The sequence below is a fragment of the Lingula anatina genome, chromosome 2 (genome assembly GCF_051362555.1).
Source record: "Lingula anatina isolate TDL-2025a chromosome 2, LinAna3.0, whole genome shotgun sequence".
NCBI classification, from domain to species: domain Eukaryota; kingdom Metazoa; phylum Brachiopoda; class Lingulata; order Lingulida; family Lingulidae; genus Lingula; species Lingula anatina.
Genome location: NC_141768.1, coordinates 47,929,678 through 47,949,448, shown reverse-complemented (window position 1 = coordinate 47,949,448; position 19,771 = coordinate 47,929,678). Strand labels below are relative to the sequence as shown.

Here is a 19,771-nt window from a genome sequence, read left to right as displayed (position 1 = left end):
AAATTTTTGGTATTTTGGTATTCTTTAAATTTTCAATTCATCCAGTTGGCTGCTTTAGAAGGTGAATTGATCTTTTCGTCATTTCAAGGGGGTGACAAGTAATACTTTTGTTATCTCATATCTTATACTATTATTTTTTTATTATTATCTAAATTCATTTGCTAGATGTGCTTGTAATGCGTCATTTTAAACTATAAAATCAATTCTGGAGCTATCACTGTCTCTTACAGTCTTGATTGTAAGACAACAACCCTATGAATATCTACCAAAAGTTTTCGATCCAGATTCGCGAGGATCAGCCTGATATTTAACCCATTTAAATCTACTTGGTGGGAATTGCGTATTCTTTTTACATGACCTAAAGAGGTTTTGATAATATGTTAACATACTAGTACAGTGTAGGTAACGTGGGAGATTTTTAAGGATGGAAGAACATGCGTGCAGAATAGCGTTCTGATAAATACATGTATTTATAGACGTATCGTTTTTTAATGGTTGTATAATGAAACGGAGCTACTCCCGTTTTAAAGAATAATTAATCCATTAGAGTTAATTACATCGTTTCGCTCCACCATCAATAGACCTTGGTTACATGTACGTGAAAGATGCATACATGCAAGAAGGAATGTGCTTTACTATTTCCATAATGCATGAAGGTTATGCTTATTTAGCCTCTTAATCTGTTTTATCATATGCTAATTAGAAACCAAGAGAAACCTCTTTTGTACATGTAGTAAGGCACACGGTATGGTGGTACTTTAATACTCACCTTATGTAATAAACAAGCTATACTTTGCATAAATGCTGTTAACCTTGTTTTATCCCGACCTCGTTCATCACATCTACATTCCAACACGACTAATATCACGTACTAAACCATATTTGTATTCTGCTAGTGGAGTACTGTCAGTCGAAGTGGATTATAACCTTTTGTGGGACATGTTTCAATGACATCACCGCAGCAGGTAAGAAAGAGAAAATGTGAGTGTATGTTTTTGTGGGCGTTTGTATGTATCTTTGAATGTGTGTATCTATTCTGTTATATAGCATTTTGATTGGTTGATTGCTTGTTTAGCCTTTCCTGGTTCGTTTTATTTCTGGTCTTCTTCAAGTTACACTGATTCACATAATGCATGTAATTTCATACATACTTTAAATATAGCCTCAATATATTTAAATATTGAGAGCAACTTTCTGTATGTAACCTGTAAACACTGTTTTGAGTGTGAATTAAAAAAATGGTGAAAAATTTACAGTTCTAAAAATTGTAACAACCATCCGCTCTCTCTGACCTACATACCCCCCTCCCTCGTGCACATTCCCACTGATCCGTGTATTTGTACTTTTAATTACTCATGCTGTCTCCGGGATTCAAATAAACCTACTTTTTGGTATCTTGGTTTGAAGAGGCCCGCAAAGTAGAGCAGCTTTTACCAAATTCCAGTAAAATTTAAATTTGACCTTAAAATCTGATCTTAACATTCGATTTAACAAACCAAAATTAATGCAAACATGTAAACTGTATCATCCCTGCCGCAATTATGAACATTGCCAGCAGGCACCCTAAAATTAGAATTAACTAAATTTTGCTTAACATCTAGTCAACAGATCATAGTTTAAATTAAATTGGTGACGTAAGCTGTAGAGCAAACAGTGGTGTATATCTACCCATCTGGACCATTGAAATATCCCAACACCAATTATCTTATTATATTATTAATATACGGCTCTTAAGTTAGGGAGATGCATTTTTACCATGGTAACAGGAGGTAGTTTCGACCCAACAAACGCAAAAAAAGGATCGTTTGTACCACAAGAACCATTTAGAGGGTTAAAACCATCAAATTTAAACAGGCACTAGCTAATATGTCTTGTGGCGATCAGCTTCATTATTATTATTATTATTATTGTAATGATGATAAATATGTCGAAAATAGAGAAATAAATTCCATGGCCACAGAAATGGTTTGAGTGTATACTGATGTCAAACAATGATCAGCACTGATGCTTTTAATTGTTAATGTCACAAAATTTCTTGATATTTGATTCTAAAAGCTCTCATTTTTGTTTTAGAGTTTGCAACCGACATTTGATGCAGAAATTTGAAATCATGGACGGTGGCACTGCTCCGGCAGGTAACTTACACATACACTGTACGAAGTAAGAGTAAATACCCTGTTAAGAATATAACTTATCAAAATACCATTGTATAAAAAAACAAGGTCATTTTCTCAGCCCGGGTACAAATTCTAAATCAATATCATCATCATCGTCGTCATCATGTTAGTATGCCCCTACACATCATCGTAGTATGCGTCATTCACATAATATTTGCTGCTGTCCAGCATTTTTCCTCTTTGTCTCATATCATTCTGTTTCTTTTTCTCCACGAATTTCCAGTTGCTCATTAAAAGGATAACAATTTTCATTTTGGCCAACAAATGAATTTTCCTGGGGTAAACAATCTTCCCATACTTACCAATTGTTAATTAATACATATCTGCATTCAAAGTCAGTCCCTGTTTTTTTTTCTAAAAAGTTTTTTTATAATAATCTCTTAAGAGATTATAACAGAGTATAGCCATCTACTATGGCGGTTACGTGCCTTTTTTGTGGTAAAATAGAAAATATAATATTTCTATGAGTTGTTTACAGTGTATTTATTGTGGAATATAGATCTCATACGAAGAATTGTTATTGCTGTAATATCTTTTTTTTATTACATGGCAAGTCATAAGTAAGTAGCTAGCCTTTCCTGGTCCGGTTGGTAAATGCATTTGATTTACACTTTGTCCTAACTTCAAGTTGTGTTTGAGGCATGTGTTGTTTTGAAACAACCAGCAACATCCAAAAGGCTGCAAATGAAAGCACTGACTGGAGAGAAGGGAATACTTTTGAGTCTCAATGCCAGAACAGTAAATTTTACCCAATCTGCACCAAAACTTTAATCAGTGGATAAGGGGGGGGGGGGGGGGGGGGGGGGGGAGGGGGGGTTAAGGCCAGTTAAGTGTCTCGTTTCAAACATTTGGCTGTTTATTATTATTATTATTATTATTATTATCATCATTATTATTACTAATTTTAAAGCCTATGATCCGCGTTTCCTGACGGAACATTACAATTGGTTCTATGCAGCATTTTTTAAATTCTCTCTATTGATACGGTTGGTTATGTTTTTCATTTGGTAATTTTTTTTTTCTTTTGCTCGTCCAAGTTTTGATGATATTTTTGTTGACACTCTGCCATCAGAAGTAAGGAAAATGCCTCGATATTGAGTCGAGTGACTTTTAGTTTTAATTTAGTATTGTTTGTATAAATGCTACAGACCGGAGCAACTGTATCTGACAGCCTTTAAACTTTTCAGATCAGACCCTTCCCTCTACTCTCTGATATAACTATATGCAGTAGGAGTGACAAGTTGTTATCATCATCTGCTATTAGCACTGTGTCATCAGCATATATATTATTGACAATATGTTTTTTTTTTTCAAAATTTCTGGAGTTAAAACACATTATTAATGTTAACAAAATATCAATTAACAATCAATCATGTTGTTTTCGTAGCTGAGCCTTCTAGTTCAGGAAACCGCATTTTGATAGTGCTGGTAGCAGTGTGTGCAGTCGTCACCATAGTAGCAATAGTTATAGCTGTAGTGGCAGTATCAAGATCCTCTACGGCTCCAAACATCACCATTCAAGGCGACCAAACGTCAAAAGGTGGCAGCACCTCTGCAGGACAAGGATCGTCTGCAGGAGGACGGATCTTCACGCTTGCCGTAGGACATGACTGGGGCGCGCACCAATATATGTAGGTAGATTTTTCTGTGAAAAAATAAAAAAAAAAACTTATCTCCGCCGAATTACAATAGTAAAAAGAAGTGGTACAGTGTATGGCCCGCAACTGATTATACAGTAGTCCCCAAAAAAGCGCCTTCAAATCCTTCCAGTGTTTTAAGTATTTTCTGAACTTAATACTGTCGTGACTTGTTCAATATTTTTGCTATCCAAATACATTACTAACCTGTATATGTATTTGTCAAACTGGATAAGTGTTTTTCGGTTTTTATATATAATGATTTTTTTCTTTATGAAACTGAGGGGAATTCTGAAAAATTAACTAACTATGTGCAACAATGTTCAGCCTCTCATTACCGCTGGTTGAGAAACTTTAAACTCCAACTAGTCATTGGCATATCTGTTTTTTTTTTTTTTTTTTTTTTTTTTAGGAAGACATTTTAATCAACACAATGTGGTTTCTATAAAATGAGCAATAAAATGCTAGGATCGAGGTGCACTGTAATTAAACTGCCCAAAATTGTCACGTACACTGCATGAAATACGTGCTAACATTCATATCCATAACGCATTGTTCTTATTTCAGAGACACCTCTGGCTACTTGGCAGGCTTTCATTATGATTTAATCGAGGCAGGTAAATCGACATTTCATTTTAATCGAAATGTTAAGTAAATGCAATTATCGCATTTCAACAAATATGACCACTGTTTGCCCGATGCTATGTCACTCACTTGATAAGTTACATGTAACTAAGTATGTCAGTTGTTGACAAATTATGCAATTTGAACTTGATATGTTAGGCCAAAATGGGAATCTTCCGAAATAGTCTTAAGTCTCGCAACTAAGCATAAAATCAAGCGAGATTTCTAGGGATTTAGAGGAGAGTGGAGTCAGAAACAATGGCAGACTAGCTTTTAGGTACAGCAAAGAAAAGATGACAGAATTTATGCAAGAATAATTTTCTGTGTTTTTTAAACTAAAGTTTTGTCTTTTGCACAACAGTCCCACCATTATGTTTCACCCTCAGCCCACGTGGGTTTTTGCATACTTTCTAATCCATTACTAAGCCATTACTGACAGCCTCGGTTTAGACCATCTTGAATGATTTCCATGAGAGGCATATTGATAGTTATTGTGGCTACTGAAGACAATAAATATACGTATACAGTATTATAACACATACATGTATTGCCTACGTGTTCTTGGTATGTTAATATGCAACAAGAAATCTGGGCCAACTTTTTATTTTTGAATAATGATATCTTTTCAGTTTGCACCGAGGCTGGCATAGACTGTCGCACTGTATGGGATAAGTACAGCAATTGCTGGGATACCACCATAGGACAACCCTCACACGGCGGCCGGGGTACGTGGTGTGTTTTGGTGATATTTTATTAACTGCTTCTTTTTAGATTTATTTAATTTTTTTTTCTCACTCCGTTGCGTTCTTCTCTATATTATTACGTTTGCCTCGCTAAGATCATAATTTTTTCGATTTTAATACTACTAATTGCATAAGAATTGTCGTTTTCGGTTTTTCTAAAAATGGGTTTCTTCTAATTTCCTCCAACGATATGGCTATAAAACGGCTAAAATCAATAATTAAATGAATGCTAACAAAAATTAATCTTCACCGAAAAATGTGGCCTATTTTGACAGCTTAAATCAATAAAAGCTTTCTGAATTAATCAAATTGACCTTGTTTAATATAGATTAATATAGATAGATAAAATAAATGATACTAAATAATTAAATTGTGTATCGTTAGGCACATGCCTTATTGCAATGGGGAGATATAGTTTTATCCTTATTCTTAAAATTGATGTTTTTGAAAATATTAACTTTTGGTTTGTTATTTTGGAATCGATATTGCCAATGTGAGTTCTGCCTTTCTAAGCATATGAATATACTCAAAATGTGTGAGGCACAGCCTATGCCACTTGCAGTGGTTTGTTTTATATCATTAATATTAATAATATTGGCGAATATACCTAAAACTAGGTAGACAAATATAACAAGCACTTGTTATTCAATATGTCTTCAAGTATATTCTTCAATCTTTGTTAATTTCGCAAGAGAGACTGCTACATTGGACGCAATTATTACTGATGACAAAAGTTCACCACCAAAAACGCAGTTGTCTGTCATAGTATACAACCACATTTCAGGTTTGATGGGCCGTTGGTATGATGCTTGCGTCGGCTGGTTTCCAACCATAGGTAGGGTTCAGGTGTTCAGTTTTTCTTCGCCATTCCTCAAGCCCCCAGTCAGCTATTTATTTACGAAGCCGGGAAATGCTGCTTCGTTTTCATCCAGAAACTTAGCTAACAAGAAAATCGGTAAGACACATATTTTTATCAAAGCAAATAACACCGATAAGCATTAATGTATCAATTAGAAATCGAAGCGGCAATCGTAGGATCTGCAGTTGTTGGCGATGTTTTGTAATAACGGTCAGTTATACTTTCCTCAGTTGTTTTGTTAGTCTTGTTTAGTTTTTTTTTAAAATAAATCCGTGTGTTAGCAAGATTACCTACATCAATGTATTGCAATTGTATTGTCAATCAGGTAGGTAATAAAAATAGTAATAGAAAATAGAAAATTAATCTCCTTGATTATTTAAGGTTTCATTGATGGATTTGCTACTGATGAGAAGTGTTTGGTCAGATGGACTGACGTCAAAGGTCAGGACAATATGACCATCATCCACGTTCAGAACCCTGCAGATGTCGTAGCCAAGTTGAAAAGTGGCGAGGTATGACATTTAGCGTGTTCGATTCCAATCTTGAATTGAAGAATGTGCCAATTTTCTTCGGGCAGCAAAAACGAAATTTGGCTTCGTAATATACAGACTTGACATTTAATATGGAATATTTCAGTTTCAAAGGTATGCCTAGATATAAATGCTGTTAAAAAAAAAAAATCAGATCTCATATAAGTTATACGAATGGAGAAGTGTGTAGTCAGGTGTGTCGCAACCAACGGACTATCATGTCTGTTGCACTGCTGCATTGTGTAATATGCAATGATTTATTTTGGTAGCGCTCCTTTGGGCGGGTCGAAGCTTAGCTTAGGCGATATGCTGCTGCAACTTAACACAAAAGCTACCCAGTCCGTTCAGAATGAGGGGCAAATATGTGGGTAGGTCATTACTCGCCGAATCAACGGCCTACATGTCCTACAAAAAAATTGTACCAAATTGGACAAGTTTTGACCGATACCTGAAATGTTTTTCCAGATTCAACTCTAAAAACCTATCTCAAGGAATGCCTTGCTGCTTGAGAGCCCTGGTAGCAAATGAGGTCAGGCGTAAGAGCGACATGATGTTCTTTTGTGGGACGTGTTAATGATAATTTAGATATATGTAATGATAGTTTAGATATATGGAGATCCATAATATAACTTTAAATGCTTGTCGTATGACTTAGAATAGGCACTGGCGATTTCAATTAATAAACCGATGTCACAGTGACATCAAATAGATCATTAAGCGTTATTAGAATACGATTTTAATCATTATTTTCATTTATCAGTCGGCAAAATAGGAAAAAACTGATGAAAAATGATTTAAAAAAATATTCCATATTAAATGTCAAGTCTGTATTACAGAAGTAACTATGAAAACTTTATATTTGAATTAATACAGTGCCACGAGATATTTCATTATGAACTTCACAGTAAACAGGAGTATGCTACACACACATGTTTGGTGCAAACTAAATCTATATCATTGTTTTAACAAACAGATAGAAGTTGCCTTCGCGTCTGCCCTAGACATGGTGCACTATTCATCAAGAGCCATCCCCGAGGTTGAACAAGTTCCCGGGGTGGGGTTTTCTTGCATGTTGTCCGGCAACGGGGTGATGACACGGAAAGACAACGACTTCAACTCAAAATGGAACGTAGGCCTCAGCAAACTGGTCTCCAGCGGGAAGTTTAAGAAATTATGCGACGATGCCGCTACAAAACACGGTGAGTCACATGAAACCCGCTCTAAAAAGCAGTATTCTTCATAACCCGGATATCAGCTGAGATGTTGAAATTGGAAAGCTTTCCTAACTAAAAAGTAAAATACAACAGCCACGGTTACTAGATGTAACATTTTGTTTTCTAATGATAAACAAGATTAAAATTCAGTCGGCAATAAGTGGTCTCACATAAAAAAACTGTAGGCCTACAGCAATAATATATCATATCCTCACTGAACAGAACACACTCGAAAACAGGCGAAATGAAATTGATGCCATTTCATACAACGTTATTTCGTCACAATACTGTATGTTACCTGTAAGTTTAAAGAACTTTTGTAGGTTCTCGTGGTCACGTGCCCTGCGTTGATGGCTAGAAATACCATGTAGGTATCACCAAAAGCGAAAAAGAGACTGCAGAAGAGGGATTACAGAGAGAAAATACTGACAATTAAGACACACCAAAAAGTTTCAAGGGGGTGAAAAGTATTATTTTTGTTATCTCATATTTCATTATATTATTTTTTATTTCTGTATCAAAAAAAGATGAGCTAAATTTACTTGTTATGCGTCATTTTAAATAATAAAATCAATTCTGGGCCTACCCAATGAATATCTACCAAAAGGTTTCGATCCCGATTAGCAAGAATTAGTCTGTTTTTAGATCCATTTAAACCTGTTTGGTTGTAATAGCGTATTGTTTTTACTCGTTTTTATTTTTACTCAAACATGGACAATTAAAAAGATTTTGATAAAATGTTAAAATACGGAATAATTTTTAAGGATGGAAGAACGTGCTGAAAGAATAGCATTCGAATAAATAGAAGTATTTATAGACGTGTAATGTATAATGAAACAGAGATACTCCTATCTTAGAGACTAAATAACAATGAGAGTGAATCACATCGTTCCAATACACCATCAATAATCCCAGATTACATGTACGTGAAAGTTACACGATTAACACAAGAAGGAATGTGCTTTACTATTTCCATTATGCGTAGGTAATACTTATTTAGCCTCTTAATCTGTTTTATCATATCCTGATTAGAAACAAAGTTAAACCTCTTAGTAGTAGGACACACGGTATGGTGATACGTTCATAGTCACCTTATGTAATAGACAAGCTATACTTTGCTTAAATATTCTAATTAGAAACCAAGAGAAACCTCTTTTGTAGTAGGGCACACGTATGGTGGTTTGTTAATAGTCACCTTATTTAATAAACAAGCTATATTTTGCTTAAATGCTGCTTACCTCGTTTTATCTCGACCTCTCCCATCACCCCTACACTCCAACACGACTAATATCACGTACTTAAACATATTTTGTATTCTGCTAGTGGAGTACTGTCAGTCGAAGTGGATTATAACCTTGTTTGAGACATGTTTTAATGACATCACCGCAGCAGGTAAGAAAGAGAAAATGTGAGTGTATGCACTTGTGGGCGTTTATGTGAGCGCGTGAATGTGTGTTTCTTTTCTGTTATATAGCATTTTGATTGGTTGACTGCTTGTTTAAACTTTCCTGATTTGTTTTATTTCTGGTCGTCTTCAAATTGCACTGATTCACATAATACATGTGTATATTCATACATACTTTAAATATACCCTCAATATATAAATATTGAGAGCAACTTTCTGTATGTAACCTGTAAACACTGTTTTGTGTGTGAAATTCTAGAAAAAAGTGATGAGAAGTTTGCAATTCTTTTTTTTTTATATTGAAGATCCTAAGCAACCGCCTGCGCTCTCTGGCCCCACATGACTGAAGATTTATATAATCCCTTTCCAAATGAATTGTCACCCATACCGCAATTTTGAACATTGCCAGGAGGGCACCAAAAATTAAATCTTACTAAATTTTGATTAACAGCAGACAACCTATCATAGTGTAAGTTGGCGACGTAAGTAGTAGAGCATTGATATACCTAGCTTGACCTTTGAAATATCCCAACACCAATTATCTTTTAAATATTAATTAAGATGGTGTACCAGAACTATGGCATTTACGCTAGCCAACAATTGGGCAATAATACTGTTCTCAGGTTGAAGCAGGTTCAGCGTTGTCACAAGTGATGGACGCACAATGGGTTTGGAGAACAGCTTGTGAGAAGTATATTTCCAAATTTCTGCCTCTGGTCGACAGGACGCACCCCACATAGTTTAAGGTGTGAGGTGTATTGGCTACCACGGTGTAGGAGAGCTGGTAGTGGTCAACCAATGCATTTCAGCCCTGTTAATGTAATAAGCTGTCTTTATATTTGATTTAAAAACTCTCATTTTCTGTTTTAGAGTTTGTAGCATTCCCTTAACCGACATTTGATGCAGAAATTTGAAATTATGGAAGGTGGCACTACTCCTGCAGGTAACTTACACTGTATGAAGTAAGAGTAAATACCCTGTTAAGAATATAACTTATCAAAATATCATTGTATAAAATACAAGGCCATTTCCTTAACCGGGGTACAAATTCAAAATCAATATTATCATCATCATCATCATGTTAGTATGGCCCATCCACGTCCCACTCACGTAATATTTGCAGCTGTCCAGCATTTTCCTCTTTGTCTTATGTCATCCTGCTTCTTTTTCTCCACGAATTTCCTGTTACCAGTTGCTCTATAATATCTCTTTTCATTACATGGAGTAGCTTGGCTTTTCTCGTCCGGTTGGTAAAAGTATTTGCTTCCTACGCTGTCCTGGCTTCGTGGATGGTACAACTGTGTTTGAGGCATGTGTTGTCAGCTGCTATAAGCAACATCCAACAGACAGCAAATGAAAGCATCGCCAGGATTGAGGGAAATTTCTTTTTGTCTCAATGCCATAAAAAACAAATCTATGGCAGTAATGAATATAAATCTTACCAAATCTGTGCCAGAACGTTGATCAGTTGATATCAGGGGGACTAATACCAGTTAAGTGTCTCATTACAAACCTTTGGCTTTTTTTGATTATTATTATTATTATTTAAAATTTATTTTAAATACTAATGATCTGCGTTTTTGACGGAACATACACGGTTCTATGTAGCATTTTCGTTCTTGTTTCTATTGATACGGTTTGTTATGTTTTTCATTTGGTGAAATGGTGTTTTTGCTTGTCCAAGTCTTTGCGATATTTCTGTTGAAACTCTGCCATCTGAAGTAATGAAAGTGCCTAGGTATTAAATAGAGCGACTTAAAGTTTTAATTTAGCACTTTTTTAGGCGCTTTAGAATATAGGTAGGTAAAATTTTCCGTGCGCATTAAAGGTATTACAAAGTTATCTCTGCATATTAAAGAGGTGAAAAAGCATGAAGTGTAACATGCAACTTTTACAGCAGGCCCCCAAAACCACACAAGTCTGACTTTCAATAAGTTTTATATGGTGACTTGACAAACAAGGTGTTTGCTATTCAAATTTGTCAAAAAAATACAATAAGAAGATACTTATTACTTGCCATGTAATAAAAAGAAATACATTTCAATAAAATGTGAGCTAAGGAAAACCGAAAAATCAGAAAATTACAAAACTAATTTATCTGAAACCAGAAACTATTACATAACTGAATTTAGAAAGCATTTAAAATCAAGATTGTAAGTACCAAACTATATATTTTTCGTAATATTTGTCAAAATTCTACTTTGGAAACTGTACTCTGTGTCTGTATATGTAGTTATTTTCAAACTTTTGTAGTCTGCATTGTCTTTTCATCTTACAGGAAAGTTTGATAAAAATGGCGTGGTATCGGTAATATCAGCAGTAAGAGGTTAGAGGGTGTTTATAAACTTTACCGAACACGGTTACTTCTGCTGGTGTTAATAACTGTGGAGAAAAATTCTGTCGTGTTATACCTGTGATGTTTTCATTTTCAGAGACACCTCTGGCTACTTGGCAGGCTTTCATTTGGATTTAATTGACGCGGGTAAATAGAAATTCATTTTAACCTATACGTTGATGTTTTAGAACTTAATCACTGCTTATTCCCCATCATCCTCTCTGCCAGTCCAAATCAATGAAAGATGCATGTTTACACATTCATACATGTAGTTTACCAAGATGGAAAGCAAATGGAATACATTATTTTTTGGGGATATTATGATTTTGGGGTCAAATATTGCAAAGAAAGCCAAGACAATTTAAATTTAAAAATTCCTACAGTTTGCACCGAGGCTGGCATGGACTGTCGTACTATATGGGACAAGCATACCAACTGCTGGGACACCACCCCAGGACAACCCTCACACGGCGGCCAGGGTACGTGGAGTGTTTTAGTGATGTCTTGTTGACTACACCATTTCAGAATCTTTCATTTTCATCTCATTTTTATTAATATCTTGCATTTTATTATTAACGTGATAAACATTTTTATCCCCTTGGACACAGCGTAAATTGATACAAGTCCACCGCTTAATTAATGTGAATTGCTAAAAAACTTCCCTTTTTTCACAATTAAAATGAAACGTTGGTCTTGACAAAAAATGACTTTCTGGCTCAAAATCTTTTAGACCGGCATTATTCATGTAAACGCTGTAAGCAAACATCTCTATAGCGTTGGAATTATTCTACATTTCAGGTTTGATGGGCCGTTGGTATGATGCCTGCACCGGCTGGTTTCGTACCTTAGAGAGGATCCAGGTGTTCAGTTTTTCTTCGTCATTCTTTAAGGCCCCGATCAGCTATTTATATATGAAGACGGGGAACGCTGCTTCGTTTCCTTCCAAAAATTTAGCTAACAAGAAAATTGGTAAATGGCATTTATTAGCCAAAGCATAAAACTTTGATAAGCATTAGTGTTTCAAGCTTAAGCCAAGGTTTTAGGCTGCGCACTTGTTAATGACATTATACGCTATTTAACAAAGAGTATCATCAGTACTGTTACGTATTCATTGTTACAACTGTGGTTTCTTGGAACAACAGATTATTTAGGCAAATGAAGTTACTAACTGCTATAGCACATTTATGGAGGTTTGGTAAATGAATAAATAAATAAATAATAAATGAATAAATGGATAAATTTGAAAGAAATCAAATCAACTGTATTGTTTTAGGTTTCGTTGATGGGTGGTTTAGTGATGAAAAGTGTCTGTCCAGATGGACTGACGTAACAGGTCAGGACAATATGACCAGCGACCACGTTAATAACCTTGAAAATATCGTAGCCAAGTTGAAAAGTGACGAGGTATGATAATTAACATGTCTGATTTTGACCTTAAAATATAGATCAGTGTTCGATATCTATATTGTTAAGAATGTCGAGTTTGGTTTAATAATATTTACCGTTTTATCAGTGGCATTCAATTTCCTTGTTAAGTTCCCTATTACATTAATGTGCAATGCAATGTTTAATTATGCTCTTCTTGATTTATGGAATTTAAAAGTATTTTGAAAATTATATTTAACCCCTTATCACTAACAGATAGATGTAGCATTTGTACCTGCAGTCCACATGACAGGCTACACATCAAGAGCCAACCCTGAGATTGAACAAGTCCCTTGGGGTGGTTTTTATTGCACGCTGGCTGGCAACGGAATGATGACACGGAAAGACAACGACTTCAACTCCTATTGGAACGTAGGGTTCAACAAACTGGTCTCCAGCGGGAAGTTTAAGAAATTATGCGACGCAGCGGTTGTTAAACACGGTGAGTCACAAGAAACTTCGGAAAAAAAGAAAGTACAGGCAATCACGCAACATAAGCTGTTTGACAATTTTTTAGCTCGAGTTATAATTGTAACTTCTTAGATTCAAAATAATAAACCGTTCTCTAGGTTCCCGTGGTCCCTTGGACTGCGTCGACGGCTAGCACTATCATCTGGATACACCATATCAAAACTGAAGAAGAGAGAGACATTGGACCCCAAGTACCAACGTACAAACTAAATCCGTCAGAAAATCAGTTCCATTTGTTTATTGTATTTTCCAAGGCCGTCAAGTCATCTTTGGACAGGGAGTGTGTGAGATATATGTTCATTATACATACTAAAGTCACCACTGTGTTCATACACAGTTACTATCGAAAGATAGCATCTCCCCTGTTCTCATCTGAAACAATAGGATTGTCGGCCAGTGGACCTTTCCACTTGGGAATGCATTTTGTATAATATCCCAGTACTAGTATCTATATTCAACTTTATTTTTGAATTATTTCGAGGAATGTACTACAACTCTAAAATTGATATGTATATATTATAGATCTAGAATAAATATATATTTCTTTTTTCTATGATCACTATTCAACTGATCAAAAGTCCTTGGTAAAACGAAAATCGCTTGTAGAAAGTAAACTTTACAATTTCACAGCTTTACTCTTTTTCATTTTTACTACTCTGCTTTTTATATTTTAAAGAGGCTATATTTGTGACTATACAAAAACGTGCACGACCTTGCACTTCATTGCCAGTGGTATTTGTCTGCTTGAAATTTTCTTGCGTTCTGACCATGACCAGGATAATAGCGCGAAAAGACAACGCTTAAAATGGAACGCGGACTACTAACAATATCACGATCGGAGATAAACCATCAAGAGGTCGGACTGGAAAAGGGAGATTACAAAGAAAGAACCACATACGGGATCCCAAACAACTAGACCTGTCAAAAAAAGTTCACTCTTATCGGTTTGTTGCATATTTCACAGAAGACCCCGGCGCCATGTTTGGACAAGGCGTGATTAAGATACAGGTACATGTTCAATATGTATCACCACCCCCACCATTAACATGTTCATATAGAGTAACCCTTTGGAAAATAAAACTAAAAAGATATTGACCAGATCATCCAGATGAGAGGTCTCACCTAAAACAATATCAACCCTCTCTGGAGCATTAGGTTTGTCGACCTGTGCACCTTTCTGAGATTTCCACAACATTTTTCATTCTGTTTATTATTACAGTATCTATATTCAAGGAACCTTTTAATATTTTTTCTGAGAAAACTTTTAAATCATATCAAGGAAAGTACCACAGGACTAAATCTGATAAATACATGTTGTATGTATTCAAGAGTACATCGTATATTTTTTCCGTTATCGTTATCCATCATATCCATAGATTTAACTCTCCTTGTAAAAAGTAAACGTTAGTTTTTTTCTTGTTAACAATATCTAACTGTCATTTTTTGTTCGTTGCGACTTCCACTGACCTCCAATAAACAGATTTTGCAAATTATTTCGCTAATTTGTGATATTAGCTAGCTCCGTGTGAACGGCAAATAGAAAACTGACGTGTTTGACATTAACTGTACGGACGCCTAAGAGAAAACTGACGTGTTTGGCATTAACTCTGTACGAACGACAAATAGAAATACGGCGTTTATAGCTTACACGATGACGTGTGTGACGAACATGACGAGAGGGTGACTTGAAGAAACGGAACACTGTTGATATCAATGTAACCTTGGCGCAGATATTTGACCCACGATCTATTCATTAGCAAAAAAAAAAAAAAAAAAAAAAAGACACACTGACCATATGACTGTTATATGCGTCATATTGAATAACATGTAACAATATAGATGCATGTGATAATACAAAGTACGGGTTCTCCTTTTTATCATACACTGCTGTGATTTCACCGTCACGTGTATGTGAGCAGTCCATCATGTGCTATAGTACAACTCACATAAATGAATCATTTAACGTAACGCCCCCACAGGATAAAAAACATTTTTGGATAGATTTGCTGTATCACGGACAACCTGTGGCAGCATCATACACGCATGTACCTCGTTTTGATCTACACTGTAGCTGTCTACTTCATTGGTAAAACGAGGTCGGAAATGATCCTACTAGTGCATGGAGTGTGGGCCTATTTACATATGACGCGATTTATGGCTGGGCGTATCTACCAAGCATTCACTTTTACTGTAGAGCTCATTCACTGTGTTCGAGAGAGATAGGTTATTGCAGACCAGCAGCGCTTGTAGCCTGTCCTCGCTTTCTTGCTTAGATACTACGCACTGGATCAGTGTACATTGGGTTCTTGTCTCGTGCATTGAACACCACCTGAATACATTGGAACCAGCACAGACGGCGTCAATATGGCTTTATCCTGCTCGACAACGTTGAAGATATGCCTTGTGTTCCTCCTTCTTGCCAACATATGCAATGTTATTGCCTTTGCCACTATGGGCTGGTCTCGCATAGACTTCTTTAATACGTGGAAAGGCCTCTGGCGGTGGTGTACAGGAGACTTATGCGGAGACAGAGATGGCGACGGTAAGAATACCATATACTGTACATTGGTACCATACACTGTCCAGACACCAGTGTGCTGCTTTGTGATTCTTCCTATATTATACGGGTAATTAGATTTGACACAGAGTTTAATATCCTGATGTTTTACTTGTTTTCACACTGGCAGTATTCACCGCCTTATTGATCTCGGTAATCTTGATATCAGGCACAAGAAAGTCGCAGGTGCCAGAATGGGTTCAGTCCCTGCTGGAAACGGCTCTCTCAGCAGTATGCCCAGTAATGGGACGGTGTCAGGTGTGTCTGGATGAGCTCATTTTAGACATTTTACCGTCGGTGTAACCAATCTCGGCGTGATCGTATTGACTACAAAGTACTCGTGATTTTTGCAATTCATAAATCGAGTGTGTTGAAGATGGAGTGCTATATTGCTTATCTTAAGGCGAGCCAATGTGACTTATGTGAATAAACCCAGCTACTTTTTTTCCTATTCCCGTATTGATGTTTTCCCTGTTCACATTTCCTCCCCGTTTCGTAGGTCCAGTAGGTGAAGAGCAGCTCTTTTTTCCCATTTTTCTGTTACTTTTAGAACAATGTACATGCAATCTCATTTATCAGAATTTCAATAACCGTCCAAACAAGGTTAATTTATGCGAGTATTTCGATAGTCAAGGTCGATTAAACTGTTAGCATGCTAATTGTGGCTATTAATTCTTTATCTGGTAAGTTTAAGCCATGCGTTTTTGTAGGGGGTGGGGGGGGGTAGGGATGAGAATGGGGGAGGAGTGTTTATCCCCCGTTGGTCACGGTCGAGAAGTTGCGTTGAGTTATTACAAGAAACTTGTTAAAGACCAATAAAATTTGATAAACTGTATTTTACGGACCATTAGTCCGTGAACAGATTCTTTAAGTACTTTGGCCAAGATCGAGGAGGCCATTAGGCCTACAACGGCTGATTACAATACAGTGGCCAGATTTACGTCCTTGAATGCTCAGATGCAGAGCAGAGCCGAGTGATGATTCAAACTATGCAGTTCAGAGCGGCAATATGGGCGTGGACATGATGAGTCTATATAAAACATATCAGAAAACACTGCTGCCGGCGATATATGAATATCTAGGTACAACTGTATACAAGCGCAGTACATTTGGAAGTAGCTCAGTTGATATTAATATTGACCTAAATGGTGCTTTTTCAGCCCGTTTAACAATGCTATTGGTAGTTATTACAGTCAATATATACAGCCTCTATGCTCTCCATCGTTAACTAACAGTACATACGTGTTCTGAGAGCTGATTAATTGTAGAACAGGCTCTTCAGTTTGGTCATTTAACGCCAATAGCATATAGAAAGTAACAATTAAGGGGAACATAGAGAACAGTGGGTGTACAGGTGTTATTCCGTAAAATAGACAAGGCTGACAATGCAGGTCGTTAACATATCAAGTCACACATAAAAACATGATGATGTGAGTTTTATGAACATGGTTCGTAAATTGAATCTGCAGTCGATATTTTAAGTTTGACAAAATGGCAATTTTTGAGGATTATGGAAATAACCTCTTTTCTAGGCGTTCCCATTTTCTAGTGTTGCGGGGGCGGGTTACACAGCTACAGGACTTTGTCGCTGGGCAGTCTAAAATACCTTCTCAATGATAACACTAGCATGTGTCACGCGAGGTTTTACCTGTACCTCATTTCTCACTGTGAAGACAAGTGTTTAAATAACCTCCAAACTGTAGTGTAAAAGTTACACCTTTAAATGTCAGAATTAGTATCAGAGACACGCCCTAGACTTAAGTGAGATTTAATGACGAGGCATTTGGGAAATGTAACTTAACTGATAAACACACTATAGGCACTAAGACCCCATTCCCATAGATTTTAGATCGATCTATCCCTGTGGGGAGTCTCACTAGATTACTCTCAGCTTAGCCGGCTTAAGCGTCTGTCCCGCCTACTAAAAGCTGTAAGGGGGTAATTAACTATGGTGCGCGCTCGGCTGACTGCAATTTAGCGTGAACCCCCAGGGAGTTAGGTCGATCTAAATCTAAATCTCTGGATCGATCTAAATCTCTGGAAATGCACCCTAAGATACAATGTAGTATTTGGTGTGCGTATTTGTCCGCAGAGGTCGAACCCCGTTAACCGCGGGCTAAATTAATAACGCAGTGAAATACGACTTGGCCTACTATCGGTGACGGAAAGAATTCCGAGGTCAGAGTTAATGGTTTTCATGTTGTGTGGCCGCTAGCCAGGACACTACTGCAGTAGTGGCCTAGATAGTATTTTCATAGATATAGAGTATAAAAAGAAAATAATTTTAATAAATAAGATATGTTAACGCCGCTTTATCGTTTAACGGGCGCATTTTTCCCGCCTCCCTGTTGGAGATAGGTAAAATATAAAAAAAACCTGGTAACGCCCAAAATACCACACTGAGTTGATAAAGCCTAGTATTATACGATACAACTGTCAGAAGACGAGCAACTTAATGTTGACTTAGCGTTTTGGAATATAGAGAACAAACCTCAATCCCGACATCAGAATTTTTTTGAATAAATAATTCTGATATGATGTATAAAATATACGTATTATGAATGTGAAGTCTTTGACTTAAGTAAGGCTATATAAAAACCGCAAATGGGACTTTATGATAATAAAATTGTGCGGCCTTACCCCCCCCTTCCATTAACCCTGCTGCTCTCTTTTGAAGGAATGCGATCTTGACCAACATGCGTGTAACAGTCGTATAATGCGATAATCTTTATGTATTAAATATCATTTGATAGAATATTCTACTGGAACAACTAAGTCTCAACAGTTTATGATTTATAAAGAACTATCAGTGTGAAAGGTGAGTCCCACTTACGCAGGTGCATGTATGAATAAAGAATCATCCTTGAATGAAGACCGGTGATCATGTCTTGAAAGAGGGGGTCTTGAAAGAAAGTCAGATGGTCTAATTTTTAAGAAAGATTTTAAGACGGGATTCCCAATGTTATTATAATTTATTGATTCCATTTCTTTGTCATTGCAGACTACTTCAAGGCGGTGCAGTGGACGTTTATGATTGGCAGCGGTGGGTTTGCAGTGACCTTGGTCATCTTATTCCTCTACTCCTGTATGTCACCGCTTAGGAAGCGTCCTGTGGCCTCAGTCTGGATATTCCTCTGCTTTATCTCTGGTAAGAAACGTGACCATAACAACGTGCATTAAGCTGGTGTTTATCTCTTTTGAAAAAAATATGTCTGTGAGTAATAAAAACGTAATAGCACTGATAAGGGAAGAGACTTACGGAGACCTGGATCTCACATATGATTAATGTCGATTATATATTTGATTATATATTTTTCTATTTTTATCCCGTGACAAACTCTTATTTTAAGGCACACTCAGGCTATGAAGTAGTCCCATGTGTTAACTGCGTCCTGTTGTGTTATATTGCAGGTGTGTTCTCTCTGATCGGAGTGGCGATATACGGGGCCAGGAAACCAGACATCGAGGAGCTTCATTACTCCTACGGTCTAGCCTGCTGCGGCCTCATCCTCGGCGTTCTCACAGGGGTGTTCGGGATCGCAGACTCACGCGCGTAGTTCGATACACTTCTGACATAATCTCTGTTGTAGTTAATGTTGTAGTTTATGTAGCACTGAAAGCTGGAGCACAAACGAAATCTGTGCAGTGTTTTTGGTTAATATTTATTAGATCTAAGACCAAAGTTTTGTAATTATGTAGAGATGTTTTAAAATACATTTATATGTAGCGAATGATGAGCATGAAATCTTGCCTATAGTATAGACTGACGTATGACAAAAGCATGAACTAGTATA

General features: G+C 36.6%; 3 protein-coding genes across 3 annotated transcripts; all 3 read left to right on the top strand.

Annotated features, from left to right (window-relative positions):
• The first annotated feature begins 28 nt into the window (after positions 1 to 28).
• LOC106152797 (uncharacterized) lies at positions 29 to 9,863 on the top strand. Its single transcript, XM_013526530.2, has 9 exons — positions 29 to 965; positions 2,074 to 2,135; positions 3,565 to 3,808; positions 4,382 to 4,431; positions 5,068 to 5,163; positions 5,966 to 6,136; positions 6,422 to 6,552; positions 7,544 to 7,769; positions 8,108 to 9,863. The coding sequence occupies exons 2-9, from the start codon at positions 2,093 to 2,095 to the stop codon at positions 8,140 to 8,142; spliced, it is 996 nt and encodes a 331-aa protein (XP_013381984.2). The 5' UTR covers positions 29 to 965; positions 2,074 to 2,092; the 3' UTR covers positions 8,143 to 9,863.
• A 1,370-nt stretch (positions 9,864 to 11,233) lies between these two features.
• On the top strand, positions 11,234 to 14,507 carry LOC106152795 (uncharacterized). The gene is made up of 6 exons (XM_087006342.1): positions 11,234 to 11,671; positions 11,908 to 12,003; positions 12,323 to 12,493; positions 12,798 to 12,928; positions 13,166 to 13,391; positions 13,519 to 14,507. Exons 2-6 carry the CDS (start codon positions 11,925 to 11,927, stop codon positions 13,551 to 13,553), a joined length of 642 nt encoding a protein of 213 aa, XP_086862468.1. The 5' UTR covers positions 11,234 to 11,671; positions 11,908 to 11,924; the 3' UTR covers positions 13,554 to 14,507.
• Positions 14,508 to 15,514: 1,007 nt separating this feature from the next.
• Positions 15,515 to 19,599, top strand: LOC106160679 (uncharacterized). Its single transcript, XM_013537343.2, has 3 exons — positions 15,515 to 15,962; positions 18,979 to 19,125; positions 19,389 to 19,599. Exons 1-3 carry the CDS (start codon positions 15,785 to 15,787, stop codon positions 19,532 to 19,534), a joined length of 471 nt encoding a protein of 156 aa, XP_013392797.1. The 5' UTR covers positions 15,515 to 15,784; the 3' UTR covers positions 19,535 to 19,599.
• The last annotated feature ends 172 nt before the right edge of the window (positions 19,600 to 19,771 follow it).